Raw genomic sequence first — 17,731 nt, forward strand, 5'->3', positions numbered from 1 at the left:
GGGGAAATTTAGAAGGGAAATGTCTCAAGCAACTACACTGTTTTTTTTGTAAGGTGCCAAAAGCCAAAACGTTTGGGAACCACTGGTTTAATCTTTAATAATGATGCAGTGTAATTTATAAGTTTATCATTGTGATATTTTATGTTAAATTTCAATCTGAAAGGTAACTTAAGCTGTAAAATAAATGTAGTGGAGTGGAAGTCACATCATGTCACATCATGTCATGTGAAGTTGTTATATATGTCGAGTCACATGCTATTATATTTGTCATTTTAAGTCAGGTGATGTTGTGTTGTGTTGAATTTTTATTATGATTAGAGGGAACCCTGCTTCTTTCTGTGACATGACACCAGTCTTATCACTGTAACTGATAGTAAAATGCTGCCGTCTGTTGTGTCCCTCCACCTGTGTCCACCTTCACCTTGGCACCGGGTTCCTTCTGTACGTCTGTTGGCGATATGATGGCACAGCTACCTGTCTCAGGTTGCACTTACCGTTGCTCTTATCAAGTGATAAACAAATCCTGTGTGGTCATCAATGTTCTGCCCGACAACAGTGTAGCTGTTTGTTTTGATTGTATCCACGGAAACTGGACCTGACAAGATAGTGTGCCGTTTTTTTGTGCGTGTGTGTGTGTGTGTGAGCATGTTTGAGTAGTAGTGTCTGTCTTATGGTGTGTGTGTTCCTAAACATGCAGTGCTTTTTATTCTGTTCACTTCATTATAATCAGTATTTCCAGACATATTAAACATAATAAGGAACACCAGCTGATTAAAATTATTTTCTCAGATATGTCTGTTGCTACCGAAAAAAGGACAAACAGTCTTATCTCACTTGTGTGTTATTCTGTCCAGACTCATCTGTTCAAAACAGGTGTGGCATCGTAATGACAGATAAGAGACGTCACTGAAATATGCTTTATCATGTTAAAGGTGGTTGACCCCATTAACATCTGTATGTGTTTCTGTATATTGGGAGGATGTTACAGTGTTTATGGGTATTTTTGCAGTGTGTCATGTTGTGTTTGAGCTGTAGATGAAGTAATCAGATCCATTACTTATGTAAAATAAAGGATAAGTTCACAATTTTTCAAGTCTGTCAGGTGTTCATAATTACATTTCTTTCCAATATGGCGTATGTGATGTAATATGTTAGTGCTGTTCTGTCACTGAACGGATGTTTTAACTTAGTATACAAAATACTCCTTTATAGATTTATATTATGATCATAATGTATATCATTGATTATTATTGACGTATTAACGTGTAAACAGCATTTTAATGTTGCTGCTGTTTCAAGGTTCAAAGGTCTTATTTGTCATATACAGGGTTGTACAGTGATGTATGGTGTTGCGGTGAAATGACGTTCTGGTAGCTTCCTAGACTGTAATATTAGATAATAAAAGAAGAGATAACAAGAATAAGAAGGGAGGGGCAGGGATGACTAAGGGGATTATAAAGAAATATGAAAAGGAAGGATTTAAGGATGTAAACACTAAATGTATAAATAAGCATTAAAATATAGATAAATAAATAACTAATGTATAGTATAGTTAGCAGCAGGTGAGCAGGTGAATGTGCAAGAAACAGCAGAATATACAACAGTGAATATAATATATTTGTATAAATATTCTACGTTTTGCAGGTCAACTTTTAAATTAGTACATAAGATTATGTTTGGAGTAAAAAGTACAACCTCTGAAGTACAAAGTAGGGCCTACTTTATCAATGTCATTTGGAAAAAATGTACAGTGCATACATTTAGGAATGATACTGTCATAAATATACTTATTTTTTTCCACCTTTCTGTTTCTGAGTGTATTGATCTTACCTGGTTTTAGGGTTTTGGTGTTAAACTGTATATTTGCTTGTGTATCATGGATATATATGTGCTAAAGTTTGGGCGGCAGGATTTGGCCTGATTACCGTAGGGTTATGAGGTCAAGTTCGTCCGCTGGCCGTTGGCGCCCTCTAGTGGAAACATAGAGAACAGCCGTTAGTGTGAACTTACCGTAAAATCCGCTGCTTTCGGTTATCTACATCGTTGTTTGCTAAAACTGTAAAATGAAGATGTTGTGTAAATACGCATTAACTACTATTTTTTATCAGAAAAGTAGCGGTAAACTACAGTTTAGCCTACGAGTTAAACAACGGTTAACGTTACTGTTCCTTTAAAACCACCGAGATGGGTTCATTATTTGGCAGGAAGTTAGCCGCGGCTAACAGGAAACCGAATAATGTGGGCACATTGAGGTGCAGGAATTGGCAAAGAGCAACGAGTCCTAAGATTGCTCTTTACACTCGTTACACCCCCTTGAAAAAGGTAATATAAGCAAAGTGTGACTTAAAAGCGTGTAAACGTTTACTACACTGTGGTGCCGCATGTCGTCCGTGTCCGTTGTGTGTTGTGTTTCCATCGCAGGTTGTATCGGCGCTTTGTATCAGAGCAGACATGGCTCAGTGTGCTCACATTAACGTTACTTCCCATAACATCACAGTGAAACAGAAAGATCAGTGTAACAGCCCGTTAGAGGACAGTAAGGGTCTTATTCGGTGAAATATCCTGAGCAGCCTTTGTATTGTGTATCATCCTTGCTGTTGTGGATCAGGTAACTTGTATTTGCATTCTGTTTGCAGCTCTAATACGCTTACAGAAGCTTTGGAAACGCATGAAGGATTTATTCATTTGGTGTTGTTGTCTACATACACACACCTGGCTGTAACTTCACTTGTGATTAGCTCACCTTTTCCAGTGAAGTGAAAGTGAATGTGAAGAGAGGGTTACCAGTGTGGACCCTTCAGACAGGAGAAAACTAACTAATTACTATTTTGGTTAATCTATGGATTGATATCATCATTTGTTCATTTGATTTGTCGTGTATAAATGCCCATCACAGCAAAAAGTGATGTATTACTGGATCAGACTGGTGACTAAACAAATTAATGTAATTTATTGCAGCAGAAAATAGGAAAGGAAGTTATGCTGTAAGCAACAAATGTTTTCACCTAGTAAATATATTTCAAAGATTACCTCCAGATCTGCTTTAAGAGACATAAAAGTTCAGTTATCTTGTTAAAAATTCTTTAAATTACAGGCATCAATTTTTCACACGTGTGTAAATTGAAAATTGGACTGTGATTGACTTCCAAACTATTTATAATGTCACTGAATCATGCAGATTCATGTGAAGACAGACTTCTAGTGTAAAACTCTGCATATACATTGTTCTGCACTGTGAAGTAACAATAAGTAATGTGTTAACCTTTATATTAAGCAACTAATGGACTAATCACTGACTGCCGTTACACTGCAGCATCATCTTCATCCTCTTCATCTTTCCCTGTTACAGGAGGAACAAGCAGTCTGCCACCTGTGTATGAAGACGAGTCAGAGGCAGCGATGGTGAGTGACTGTGAATAGTAAAGTTGGGTTACATACTGGCAGGAAGATCTCAAAGTGTGTGTTCATCAAGCTACTCTGTTCAAAGTGTCAAATGAAAATATGGGAAAAAATTTACTAGTTTCAGTTTTTTAACAAAAGCAAATAGTGTTTCTGGAGAATCTGTATTTTCTTAGTACTTCATTTGGTCCTGTGTTATGGAAGTTTGTGTCATTTAGGACAGACAGGCCTCTTCCTCATTTGATTATTGTCTCGTCTTCCTCCTCTCTCTGTTCCAGTCTTCAGCGGTAGATCTCAAAACCAAGGAGGAGAAAGATGCAGAGTTGGACAGACGAATCGAAGCTCTGAGGAAGAAGAATGAAGCTCTGGTCAAGCGCTACCAGGTACGTAGTCTTTCTACAAGATATACAAGATATACTAGTTTAAGCACTAAATGATCACTTACATCTACTGGTCTGGATAATTATGATTATGACTGTCTTTTTTGGGTCTAACTGCAATCTACAAGCCAGGATGAGCAGTACAGACATATCCATCCATTTCTGCAGCCTGCAAAAGACTAGCCATTACTTTATACTGCTATTACCACATCATCTACCTGACATTACATACAGTTCAGTGGTAGATGATGTTTGTGGTTTGAATGCTGTAAAGCAGCACATCCACCATATTTCAAATTATGGTATTGACCTCATTTATTGTGTCCCAATCCAATGTTACATATTAATTTTATACAATATACATACGGCTGTGAGTAGCTCCTACATTTCCTTTGTGCATCACATCAACAGCACACTCAAAAATCACACGGACTATTTTGGGAATTCTTAATTTTGAACACACAACATACTCCAACCCTGCTTAGAATTAATATGGAGTCTAGACACAGCTGTAGTCTCATCTCACTGACGGCCTTCTGCCACCGATGCCAACAGGAAATAGAGGAAGACAAGAAGAAGGCGGAGCAGGAGGGCATCGCCGTAACAACGCCTCGAAAGCCCCGAGCCCACGAGCCGGAGACGGACAGGAGGAAGACGGAGAAAGAAAACTTCACTGTTACAGTCGACCTCTCTAAACCGACGGGGGTAAGCTGTGATCCTAAAGACATTCATCCTCTCACATAGTTGGAAACGTAGACATAGTGAATATCATAAAGAAGTGTGGAAAAGATAACTTCTTTATCTGTTGTAGGACGATCCTGCAGACAGAGGACGCAGCTTATAAACTCTGACAGATTGTCATTACTGTGATCAGTTTACCAAACACACGCCTGTTAGTCTACCCATCATGCATCAGTTCGTCCTCTGCCCATTTGGTGTGTTGTAGAAGCTGACAGTTGCATTTGGGAAAAACTGAAATATATTTTAATTGATATACATAAAATACAGAAAACTTGTTACACTTAAGAAAAGGAGTATAAATACACATTACATACTAAATGTTTTTAATTCTATTTTAAGGATTAGATGGTTCACACTGATCTGTTGACTCTTTGGTGACAAACTTGGTTAAAAATCTTTCCAAACCAGCTAAATAAACTCAAAACCTACAAATGCAGGATCTGAAAACAAAAACTGCTTTTCTTGGCTCCTGAAAGATCAACATTTGGGAGATGAGATACTCCACCTGTTTTCACTAATGATGACATTTTGATGACAAACATTAAACAGTTGCAAAGAATATACACACCAAGACAGAATGATATTAAGTCTAAGATATTATAATCTTTTATAGATAAAATAAACAGATGGGAAAGTCTGTTCTTGGCAAATTTAGTGAATTAAATATTCAAAAATCAGGATACTTCTTTATGACACAAAAATTCTTGTAAACTTGCCATACAGTAGTCCTGTTGAATAATTTGCCCATAATGACCCAATAAAACCAGCAATATTAAAAGCTAAACTACCAGTCCTATACTGTATGTAGAGATACATGAGCTAAAATGGCATGAAAAACTATCAAACTGCAGACATAAAAGTAAAATATTGTGTCGATCTTGTGTCAGACTGAGGTCTGACTGGCACCCAGTTAAATATAATACCAAACAGACTACTTCAACATAACACAGGCTAAAAATATTAAGTTACTATATGGCAGTTTGTGAGACGAGGGTTTGCATCTGGTTTCTGTGTTGGTTAGCCATCCGTGCAGCTCTGCTTCTGCTGTGTAAATTTGATTAGGCAAACTTTTCTGGCAACTGTCTTAAAACAGAGCAGAGATGATTGTACCTGTTATAGCAACATAATGTTGTAACACAGTACACTAATGCTCTGGAAAACGAGCTCTGTAATGTGTTTATCTGACTCTTTATGTTCAGTTTGCTACATCTGTTATCATGTAGATGGTGTAGCATATGATGACTTTCTCAACAAATGGATCATGTTGTTAACTGAAAAAAGGAGTTTCAGCTGGATATGATTGAGGTTGGCTTCACATAAAGCTTCTTTGAATGTTCTGTGAAATTATATCAAAGTTAAAAATCCATACAAATCAGAAACAGTGTGCTTGTGATTCATATAACTGTAATATTAAATGCTAAGCTATTATGCTACAGTAATATAGTTGTAGCTACAGGTCACGTAGAACAAAAACATGAGTTATCTGTCCTCAGCTTTTTACTGCTATTCAGTCGAATGATAATGGTACCAATTGAAATTTGTGGCATGTTTTTGATCGGCCCCCTGCGGGCTGCAGCAGGACAGCTGACGTTGGTGTTAATCAGGTCCGAGAGGGGATGGCGGTGTAACAGTGCAGTCAGCTCCTGCCGGGGTCCAGATTGCCTGAAAAATGACCAGTGATGATTGCAGACCCCCCCGCTCCCCCAGTGTTCAACCTGCAAAGGTTACAAGGCAAAAACGAGCCTGTAAGGCAGCAGGGTGGCGTCTGCTCTGCATGTGTACCTGTCTGATTGGATATTCATTCAGGGTCAAAAGGTCAAATTTGGTTCATTAATCTGTTAAACCTTTTCTAAAGCTTGACAACAGACTGCTGATCCCTGCGCTGAAAGAGCCGCTTGAAAAACGAGAACCGATGAACAATCGCTGCCTCTCCCTCTCGCCCTCCAACACCCGCTCTCTGAATTCATCACGTTGTAGTTTTGCATAATCCATAGGGCTGATTAGTCCTTTGTATTTTTATATGGCAGTGATTCTTCAGATTGAAGAGACCAAATCTGTTTAGGGGTTATTCAGGGCACCAAGCGATTATATCCCCCATTCTGAACTCAGCAGCCTTTAACAATTTATTACCAGCCAAATGTAATTTCTAGAACAGGATGTGACGTTCAAATCAGTGATTCACTGATCTGTTTTATCTGCTTTATGAGACCCATAACAAGCATCAATGCAGAGTGGTGATCTAACAGACTAAAATTTGCACTTTGGTTTATCATTAGTGTGAATAGGTTGTGCAGCATTTCACAAGAAAATAATACAGAACATATTTCTTTTTCATTGGTGCAGTTTTGTTTATGAACCCTAATCATCTTCTGACCATGCAAGGATTTTTTCTTTTAAAGGTCCTGAAGTTTCTGACCCTCATGTTGAGACTTTGCTTCACATGTTGACTGAAATAAGCCAGTAAGTACGACTTAAAGTCACCGTCCTTACTGTAATAACTGTGTGTGTGCAGGAGAAGAGAGTCGTGAACGACTGGAAACCCGGAACGCCTCGCGGCCGGAAGACATCGGAGGAGAGCGAGGGCCACAGAGGGCCGGGCGAGGGCCACAGGGGACCGGGCGAGGGCCACAGGGGACCGGGCGAGGGCCACAGAGGGCCTGGCGAGGGCCATAGAGGACCGGGCGAGGGCCACAGAGGGCCAAGCGACGGCCACAGCCCCCCCAGAAGGACAGGATCTGGACGAGTGGGTCGGGGAGGGCAGAGAGGAGGAGGAGGTGGTGAAAGAGGAGGTCGGCAGGATAGGAGAGACCGAGAACCCAGGACACCCAGAGATGGAGAACCCGGAGAGCCAGGAGGACAGGGACGTAGAGGAGGAAGGAGAGGAAGAGGAGGAGGAGGAGAAGGAGGAGGAGGAGGGACACCAGGTGGCATGGACAGAAAATCCAAGGTGAATGTGGATAAACTAGTAAAGTTAATCAAAGTATAAACTCACAGTGAAACTGCATTTGAAGATCTGATAGAGCAGTAGATTATGACATTATGACTTCCTGTATTTGTGAAATGATTAATTGTGATCTGTCACTAATGATGCCGCCGTGTGCTGTTTTTTTTGGGGCAGGAATGGGAGGAGAAAAGGCGACAGAACATTGAAAAGATGAATGAAGAGATGGAGAGAATAGCAGAGTATGAGAGAGGACAGCGGGTATGAGAGTCACTAGTGTTCTTCTCTACAGCATTTTTAACAATGAAATTACAAATTCTTAGTGTTATAAATTGTGTTTTAGTAAGAAACCAGCTCGTCTTTACTCAGGCTTCAACATTTTAATCCTGACAAGCTGTGGTCTATATGAAATAGAGGAAATTGGTTAAATGTGACAGAGTATTTATCTTGTGCAGTGATTACGTTTAGAATTTCTCTCCATAGCCGGATGGAGACAAGCCCATCCGTAACTTCCTGGACGACCCGAGACGTTCGGGTCCAGCACCAGACATAGACCGCAAAGAGGGCAGCAGGAGACATGTACGAAACTGGGGAGGGCTGGACTTCGACAACGTGAAGACAGGAACTGAACTGGAGAAAGAGTGGACTGTGAGTAATGTCATCCATTTGTATATTTACATTTTTATACTTCCTATTATAGTATCATTCATTTCCCTCAAACACACAAATCTCACTGGTTTAGAGTCGGAGGCCTGGTCCTAAAGGCTCCGTGGACATGACCATGTCTATGACCGGCCGGGAGAGAGCAGAATACCTGCGCTGGAAGAAGGAGCGCGAGCAGATCGACGAGGAGAGACTAGCACGCCATCGTAACGCCACCGGACAGTGGAGACGAGAGTGGGACGCACAGAAGACGGAGAACATGTAAGATGATGTTTTGTTTTGTTTTGTTTTTTTTAAAAAAAAAATGAACCTTTTATTTAACAAACTTTCTCTAGTGGCATCTAGTGTTGAGGTTGCAGATTGCAACCAACTAACCACCCTTCCCTCTCCAAGTGTGTAGGTGGCTCACCTCAATGTAACAACAAGCCAGGGTTTGGTTTGTCCATTCTGGGCTACTGTAGAAACATGGTGGAGGCTTTGACCGCTCTCCTGTGAGCTGTGCAGTTGTGTCCGAACCATCAAGCTCAACTGAATCGTAGGATAAATGCGTTTCATTCAGAGATCTGGCTCATGGGAATGAAGTAGTACTTTTCTGAGTTTACAGTTTGTTGTCGTCCATCCCTTAATATTCCAGTCAACTAACAGAAAGTGTTCAGTACTTCCAGACTGGGTATGATCTCCTCATACCGGCCTGTCCGCTGATCCGGCTCCCGTGGGGGATGCGCTTGACCAGTCGACCATTGCCAGCCAAGTAGAAATCCTTCCCGGCTGGAGCTTCTCTGAGGAGAGTCCTGAAATTAAAATCCAGCAGCCGTTCCACATGTGATTTCTCAGATGACGCATAAACTCTCTGGAGGCGGGCGCTATGCGTAAGATTTGCTTTTCTCCGGAGTGCAGACACTTTCTCCTGGACTGGATGTAGTTCCACTTTAAACTTTCCTGGTTCGTGTCCTCTCGCCTGGATACGTTCTGCAGCAACAGGATTGGACGCCGGATCGCAGATGAGGCCTTCATGCAACAAATCTGTCACTTAAGCCATCAAATTCTCATTATTGTCTTGTGGTAATTCAATTATTACCAGCAAGACATCGTCATCAAATAGTTTCCTCCGGATAGCTTTTTTTTTTCATTAATTTTCTACTCTAATCATTTCCACTCTAGAGCTCAGAATGCCTACCTCTTGCTGACTGTTTTTCTAGCTCTTTCTTCAGAATATCTTGACTTTCTGAGATCAGCTTCTCCAGCAGTCCACTCAGACCGTCAACTCAGAGCGCAGCGTCGTTACTCACTGCTGTTCACTGTTTACCTTCATAAAATCACCTGAAAACGACACCAGGCTGCTACAGAATAACCACACACGTCTCTACACACATCAGACTGGTTGTTTATAACTCGATGTTCTGCCTTTTTGTGAAGGAGACGTCAGGTTAGCGGGACTCATCAGCCTCTTTTCCAACTTTCTTTTTAGCAAAAGTAGCATCTCATGTTTTATCCTTGAGACACATTACGATTCAAACGCTGTTGTGTAACAATTACTAAAGTATGTGACCATTTACAAGGTGAGATACGTTAGAATTATTGCTGAAATAGCGTCGGTCTGATGTAAACGGCTTCAACAAATAAATTTCTTTATTTTTTATTTCTTTCTTTCATTATTATAGTAACTAACTGATGGAAAAAACCTACTCCATCTGTCTTTGGCTGCAGATTTGTGGTGATGTGTGTTCATGTCGTGACGCTCTGTACCATCCAGACATTTCCTGACGAAAAGCTTTCCGCTTGTTGAGCTGTCTTTATTACGTTTAACTGTGATTGGCACAACTGTTTCAGAGCTATGAGACCAGTGATGTGACTGGCTGAGAGACTATTTATTAATCACCACACCTGCTGATCTATATTCACTCAGCCCTTTTGCACGTTGTTGTCTGTAGAGTCTATAGGTGAAAACTACAAGTTTGAAAATGAGGAAAATCTGGATTTGTTAGAAAGTAGTGAAGTTAGCAGACCTTCAGGCTACATTAGCTGCTACTAGCATCACACACTTGAATCTGTAAAGTCTAGTTACATTGTGGGTAGTGTAGGCACCAGGAAGAAGAATTTGTGAAAACTGTCCATCATCATTCCAACAATGTTATAAGAGTGCAAAGCTAAATTGGTGGAGAACTCTTTTAACAAAACCAGAAAGCACTCTAAGTAATAAAAAGAGAGCAAATTGAGATTGAGAATCAGATGTGGATATTTTAAAAATGTGTTTGGTATACTGTAGCTAGCTCGATGTTAGTAAGTGAGCCAATTTTCCTCTATCGGTCGGTTTTTGAGTTTAATATGCTGCGTCTCTGGTTTGCTGTCAGCATTATATATAAAACTAAACCTAAACACAGTATGTTGAGTCTCCTGTGTCGTCCTCATCCTCGTCAAACAAAGACAGGAGACGGAGAAGAGGTGAGGTCAATGGAAAATGTGTGAGTGCCTGTCAGTTGGGATGAAGATGATGACCGAGTGTCGTGACGAGAAAGACACACACATATACTGTGTGTGTGTGTGTGTGTGTGTGTATGTGTGTGTGTGTGTGTGTGTGTGTGTGTGTGTGTGTGTCTAACCCTGCGGCTTTTTTCACAGGTTCAAGGAGGACCCATATGCAGCGGCAGAGGGCATCACATCAGAGCAGGGCAGCAGGAGAGGCAAGTCCCCCCACCCACACATACACACACACACACACACACACACACACACACACACACACACACACACACCTCTGTTGCTGTGGTTACACAACAGCTGGTAGGACTAGGACAGCAGCAGACTCTCGGTCACCTCCATCCCATGTCTCCGCTCTTCTGACAGCGATGTCTCTCCCGACACCGTCGTCACTCACACACACACACACACACACACACACACTGTAAACACACATCACAGGACACAACACCGTCTCTCTCCTCCAGCTGATTAAGGCTGTTATGTAAATGAGGGTTGATTAAGCTCGTTATGTAAGTGCTCAATGTATTTCCCTGGAGTTCAAATCAACCTCTTAAGCTGCGGTCGTGCTGATCTTAGAGGAGCTGTCAGAGGGGCCCCAGTTTTCATTTATAGCTGCTAACTCACTCTCTTTCAGGGAAATAAAGGTAAAAACAACAACAACAACAAGAAAAACCCAGATCAGTCCCGACCACTATAAACCAGCTGTAACATATTTCAAAAAGATGCACAACTTCCAGTATGAAGGCTTTGTAATTAACCATTTCCCACTTCTAATTGTTGTATAATTTCCTGATAAATCAGTTAAAGTATAAGATGTCAAAGATAAAAGCTGCCCATCACATCAAAGTTATGTCTTTAAATTCATCTGACATGCAGCCAAAAAACCACAAAATAATTAACTTTGTCTTAGTAGCTATATTAAAGATGTTTACATGGTTATGATGGCTTTATATGTCAAACATTGCTCTTGTGGACAAGGTGTTTTTATGTGTGTGTGTGTGTGTGTGTGTGTTTGATGGCCGTACTGTACTGTAATGTGTTTCTGTGTGTGTGTGTGTGTGTGTGTGTGTGTCCTCTCTGCAGCCCGGGGGCGTAACTTTCGTACAGAGCCTCGGGGCAGGGCCTCAGGTTAGACAACAGCATGGGACTGAGATTAAATCATGTGTGCTTTGTTCCATTTGTGTGTCTGTCCGAAGCACGACAGCTGCACCCAAAACCAAACTCACCCGCCTGTCAAACCATTTCATCAACTTAGTCCACTGTTCAAATACCATTTTTAATAGTAGTTTGCACTTCTGTCCTCACAATCTGAAACTTCCTAAAGGTTTTAAAAGTATGAAAACATCTTATATTTTAATGTGCTACATGTCCAGTCTTTAATTAGTGCACAACATATGCAAATTAATAGAGGATATATCATGAAAAGCAATCTACTGAACACAGCTGTACCTTTTTATGTTTCTTAACAATACTTTAATAATAATTCCTGCTTTATTTTTACTTATTCTACCTTATAGTATTCCCATTTTCTGCTCTTAGGTTCCCTAATAGGTCTGGCTAATTATCTTAAAAGCTCTTACAAAGTCTTAAATGTAGCTTTCGGACACTTGCAATTACTCTGGAATTGGGCCTCGCTCTGCCCATTAAGCTACACAGAATCCACGTTAAATTTCAGCCATTTGTCTCAAATTTGTGTAAAATCAGTCAGCTTGTTTCCCGACCGTACAGACTGTTAAAGTGAAGGTTTAACCTTAACCACAGTCCGGTGGCTGTCAGGGTTTTGCTTTGGAGTTGGGTGAGCATCTGTAAGGATTTGCTAATCTTCCCTTGAGGCTGGCAACGCTTCAAAAGCTTCTGACTGCACACACACTGACCTCAGGATGTCTAACAGTGTTTGTAAATAGTTCTCGGTGTTTACGTCGCCTTCTCTCACTACCTCTTGGGTGATGTTTGCCCTTTGGATGGCCAGTCAAACTACTATGTGCAGCGTACCAACTCCTCCTGTGTCTGTGCTGCACTGTGAGAAGGTTCAAACAAAAAACCTGAGAATTATTTTTAACCGCTGTTCACTCCTGGTTTCTTCCATTTCCCCCCTTCTGCCTGACTGTAACTGGAGTGTATATTACAGATTATGGCATTACACCTGCCCCACATTAAAGCCTGCACTCGCTTTGGCTGTGTGTGTGTGTGTGTCCATATTGTGTGTGTGTGTGTTTCGTTTCTCTCCACCATTTCTAATTCGTTGAATGACTTGAGTGTCCTCTTCACAGCCCTGGGCTGCTCTGTTCAATCTCCTCATCTTCATCCTCTCAGTTTTTTTTCTTTTCTCCTCACTGATCCCTTCATTTCTTTTGTATCTTTCTCTTTCTGACCTTTTTTTTTTTTTATCACATCCTCCCCTCCTCTTCCTCTCTCCCCCTCTTCAAGCTCTCATCCTCCTCCCTCTCCACATCCTCTCCCTTGTTGGAGCTTTCTGTCTCTGACCTTTCTGTCTCCTTACTTTCTCCTCTTCTTCTCCTCCTCCTCATCTTTCCTTAACTTTGACTGCTTTCCTGTTCAAGTCTGCTTCTCTTCCTTCTATTCTTTTCTTCATTCCTCCATCGTCTGCTTGTCTGTTCTGTTTATCTCACTTTAACTACTTTTTATTTACTTCACTTTCCGCTCTCAACTGTCACAATCTTTCTATACTAGCATCTTTTCTTCTCCATGTTCCCACATTTTTCTAATTATTCATCTCTTTTCCTCCATGATGATGGTCTTTCTTTTTGTAACAGACTGATTACGACTGAAAAAAAGAGAAAATGACTCTTATTTCTTTGAGAGGGTTTGTTACAATATTTCACATACATAATGCACAAACATTTAAGGTGGTATTCAAAATGAAAGTTTCCAAAAGCTCAGAGGATTTAACCCCTAACCTGAAGTTTTCAAAAATGTTGTTGCCAATTGGGTGCCCTTATTTTTTTTTTAATCAGTTTTGTTGTTTTCTGCTCTTTTTCCATTCCTAATTATAATGTTTATGTCAAAACAAAATAATTCACCATGTCTGAAATGTATGTTTTGGCTCTTTTCGGCTCTCTGCATTTTAATCTTCCTCTCTCACATACAACGAAGAAACATGAGGAACCAAAATCTGCAGAAGCTCCTCACCCTCCCTCCTACTTAAAGCCATCCGTCACCCACAAGCTAACAAGTTAGATGTTTGACATCGTCTCAGAGTTCAGATGGACTCTGCAGCAGTTTGACGCTGCAGTTGACCAGGACGACTCTGATGTTACATAAGACATCGAGTCTCAGACTGCAGCAGCAGAAAGAGGAGAAACAGACGGAGGGATGAGCAAAATATGGCTGGAGACTGTTTTTCTTTTTACGAATTTCCTTAAATTTCTTAAATACGTTCATTGGAGACTAAAGAGAGAGATTTAATTTGTTAGACTCCACTCTTTTTTTATTATTTAATGAAGAATATAGCAAGCATGATGTTAATTTAGTGTGCAAAAAGAATTTTTTTTTTTTTTTTTTCTTATAATTTTAACTCTAGATCTTAAGTCTAGTTTCATGTAGATGCTGCAATACTGTAAGTTTATCCAAGGTGAGGTTGACATTCATAAAGTCATACCAAAATAAAAAAATACCCATTTCAGGCACATTATGGTTCATGAGGAAAAGTCTTGGCTCAAACTGGTTTGATAATTCTCTCCCTTTTTAAAAATTGTGTTGTATTTTTCATACATTCATATATTGACACACAGTATGTGCCTCATCTGGTTCATGCATTTTGGTTCCTGCCTTTTAAAAACTTTACTTGCATGTACGCATCACTTGTTGCACGATATCTCGGTCATTTGAGCAGCAACTGTGACCACGATAAACACGCGTCCATCACTTCTTTTCACTTCTCTCAGCCCCTCTCCGCTCTTATTTACCCCCGCCACCTTTTAGTATTTCTGAAATGTTGTTTTGCGATACTTCATTTACACTTTCTATCAATATCTCCTCCAGACGACAGTAAGCGACCTCCTAAAGCGCCGACATTCGGCGACTTCCTGTCCCAGGGCAGGACACAGGGGCCCCGAGGGGAATGGAGCCGAGGAAGAGGAAGAGGACAGAAACAGAGCTACAGGTAAATCTGACTTCATATCGCATCGTCACTTTCTCTCCTCTACCGGGCGTCCAAGTCTGCTGTAGAACTTATAACCTTATAGGAGACAATACTGTTGTCATGAAGCAACTAATTAATTTCAAGGTTGGTTTAAAGGTTTAGCTTTTATTTTTGATTATTCTTCAGTCTAAAAAATGTTAGAAATGTTAGTACAACAAATGCTCATCACAAGAGTCTAAGATGTCATCTTTAAATCAGTTGCTTTGTCTGAATGGTGGAGATTTATTTGATGATTTTTACTATTTTAATTTGATAAATTACATAAAACTATTAAATTCTTAATATGATTATTATTATTGATGTTGATTAATTTTGTGTGTCGACTAATTTTGTTATATTAATTTATATATATTATATGTAATATTTCAGCAGAGTCTGTTAAATTACTAGATACTCTTCTTATTAATGACAGTTTCAGTTTGTTGGTCTGTTTTTGTGACTCTACGCTGCACCAAAGCATCTGTTGTCTGTTGTTTTTCACCCACAGAGACACTGAAACACTTCACAAATCTTGCTGTTAGCATGTTTTTGTTGTTGTTGTCTTCTTGGTTTATAATATTTTGTTGACGGTACAATGTGTCTGTGTTTGTGTTCGTGTGTGTGTGTTGAACTTGTGACGTATCTGACAGCATGCATGACAACCGCTGGGAAGGAGAGAAAGAAGAAGAGGAGGAGAAGGAAAAGGGGGACAAGACAAAGAGAGAGGAGAAGACTAAGAAGAAGGAGAAAGAAGAAGAAAAATCCAAACCTCCCGCCGCACAGAAGGTAGAGAGGAGCTTCTTTACAATTAATATTGCAAGCAAAGTACCTCAACATTAACATACAGCAGGAGGTGGCAGCTGGAACTAAACTGGACAAAAAAAATTCACAGCCATCATCATCTCAACATCAGAATTACATACATACATGTCATATATACTTACACAAAGAAACAATACAACATTTTTATAAAAATGGCTTTTGGCAGATGTAGATCCAAGCTCTTTTCTACTGCTTTTACAAAAATCTCTTTCCATCTTCTCTCAGGTGGAGGAGAAAGAAGGAGACGGAGAGGAAGACGACGAAGAATGGGAGGACGCCAGCGATGGAGAAGAAGTCGACGAAGGAGTGGAGGAAGGGAGCAACGCTTCCGAGGGAGAAAACGACTCCAGGGGCGACGAGAAGAAAGACACCGGGAAAGAGAAACAAGCCACGAGCAAAGACAACTCCCCTACATCTCCCAAGCCTCGTTCTCGAACAACATCGGCGGGAAGCCCCAAAGAGCAGCGGACCCCGAGGCCGAAGGTCCACATCCCCTCCCCGTCGGCGGTTCAGGAGTCACCCGAGGGAGGAAAACCCCTCAGCCCCTTCTCCCCGCTGGACGGACACCAGCCCGTCACAGACTGGGGGGAAGAGATGGAGATGCTGTCGCCCCGGAGCAGCATGGGAGGAGAGAGCCCACTGAAACCCCCCAGCACTGAGGCCAGCCCCTCCCAAAAGAAGGAGCAGCAGAAGGAGAAGGAGGAGGAGACGAAGAGTGAAGCTGCCACCTCCGATGAACCTGCTGAGCCACAGAAAGAGGAGGAAACAGGTAGGAGCAGATACCTTCACTGTCTTTAATGCTGCGAGGTGATGCTGCTGTATATTGTTCCTCTCACTTTCATTTCACAGCCATATTAAGACAAACTAATATCCCTGATGACATTTAAATTAAAGTATTAAATTAATTAGAAAATAAATTAGACTTGTCAGTTGAAGCCTTTCTCAGAGAGAGTTTTATTAAGAGATGACCGGGGTCAACATGACGCTGCACAGACACCTCTGAAGAACAATCAATCACTAAATATTTTGGTCTTCAAGTGTAATAAGTTCTCTTTTTTACCAAACCTTCTACAGTGTAAATAAAACTTGTAACTTGGCAGTGTGTAACTCATTTTTTAAAACGTTATCAGGCTCAGCTGTGTCATTATATTGTAGGCTTTGTCCAAACGTTGTTATTACATGTTGAAGTCTGATCATCGGCTCTGTTTTCTCTCCACTTATTAAACTGGTTCTAATCTCTGGTCTTTGGCTTCACGTCCCTGAACCGTCAAATAAACGGACTGTCAGCTGAGCCAGAACTGCTGCCGCATGTTGGCTCATGTTTTCTGCTCATACAACTCACTGAATTTCATTTGAATTCAGACTGAGCTCTAAGATAAGAAGAGGAAACGTTGAAAAGTGTTTCATGTTTCAATGATTCAGCATGACCGACAAAACAACACAACTAACACACGCTGGCTCTTATTTCTCTCCGTAGTTTGTTTTGGACGGCGGTATGCACCCAATCATGGGTTATCTTCTGTTCATAATGGGTAGAATGACACTGAAACTAAAACCAGTCGACTGATATCAACATCTGTCTCTCTCTCAGTCAGTCTGCTCTCCTCTTGATCTCACAACCTCTGGATAGAAAGTTGTTTGGAGAAGAGAAATGTTGTTTATGTAGCTCTCCTCTTCTGTCAGTTTGATTCATGTGTTCTCCGCTGCTTTCCTTGTGTCTCATCTTTCCCTTCCTCTTATTCTCTCCATCCTTGGCGCCTCATCCACTCCCCTCTACTTTATCCTTTCCTCCCCCCGTATCCGCACCTCCTCTCCTCCCTTTCTGCATCCCCTCCTCCCCCTCTCTCTTTGTAGCCATAGAGGTTTCCTCGTCTCCAGAAAAGACTAAACCCCAGCAGACTGTGATCGTGACAGAAGCAGAAGAGTCGGTCCCCACAGACTCCCCGGCTGCACCGCCATCTGACCCCGCCCCGCCATCTGACCCCGCACCTCCATCTGACCCTGCACCTCCATCTGACCCTGCCCCGCCATCTGACCCCGCCCCGCCATCTGACCCCGCCCCGTCATCTGACCCCACACCACCATCTGACCCCACACCACCATCTGACCCCGCCCCGTCATCTGACCACGCCCCACCATCTGACCCCACACCAGCATCTGACC

General features: G+C 41.3%; 1 protein-coding gene across 1 annotated transcript; it reads left to right on the top strand.

The window, feature by feature from the left end:
* Window positions 1-1,991: 1,991 nt before the first annotated feature.
* On the top strand, window positions 1,992-17,729 carry ccdc9 (coiled-coil domain containing 9). The gene is made up of 14 exons (XM_042414564.1): window positions 1,992-2,322; window positions 3,350-3,402; window positions 3,678-3,782; window positions 4,335-4,484; window positions 7,033-7,467; window positions 7,639-7,722; window positions 7,945-8,109; window positions 8,204-8,385; window positions 10,744-10,805; window positions 14,608-14,728; window positions 15,397-15,532; window positions 15,794-16,337; window positions 17,423-17,684; window positions 17,723-17,729. Exons 2-14 carry the CDS (start codon window positions 3,400-3,402, stop codon window positions 17,727-17,729), a joined length of 2,256 nt encoding a protein of 751 aa, XP_042270498.1. The 5' UTR covers window positions 1,992-2,322; window positions 3,350-3,399.
* Window positions 17,730-17,731: the final 2 nt, after the last annotated feature.

This window comes from Thunnus maccoyii, chromosome 6 (assembly GCF_910596095.1).
Source record: "Thunnus maccoyii chromosome 6, fThuMac1.1, whole genome shotgun sequence".
Classification (NCBI taxonomy): Eukaryota; Metazoa; Chordata; class Actinopteri; order Scombriformes; family Scombridae; genus Thunnus; species Thunnus maccoyii.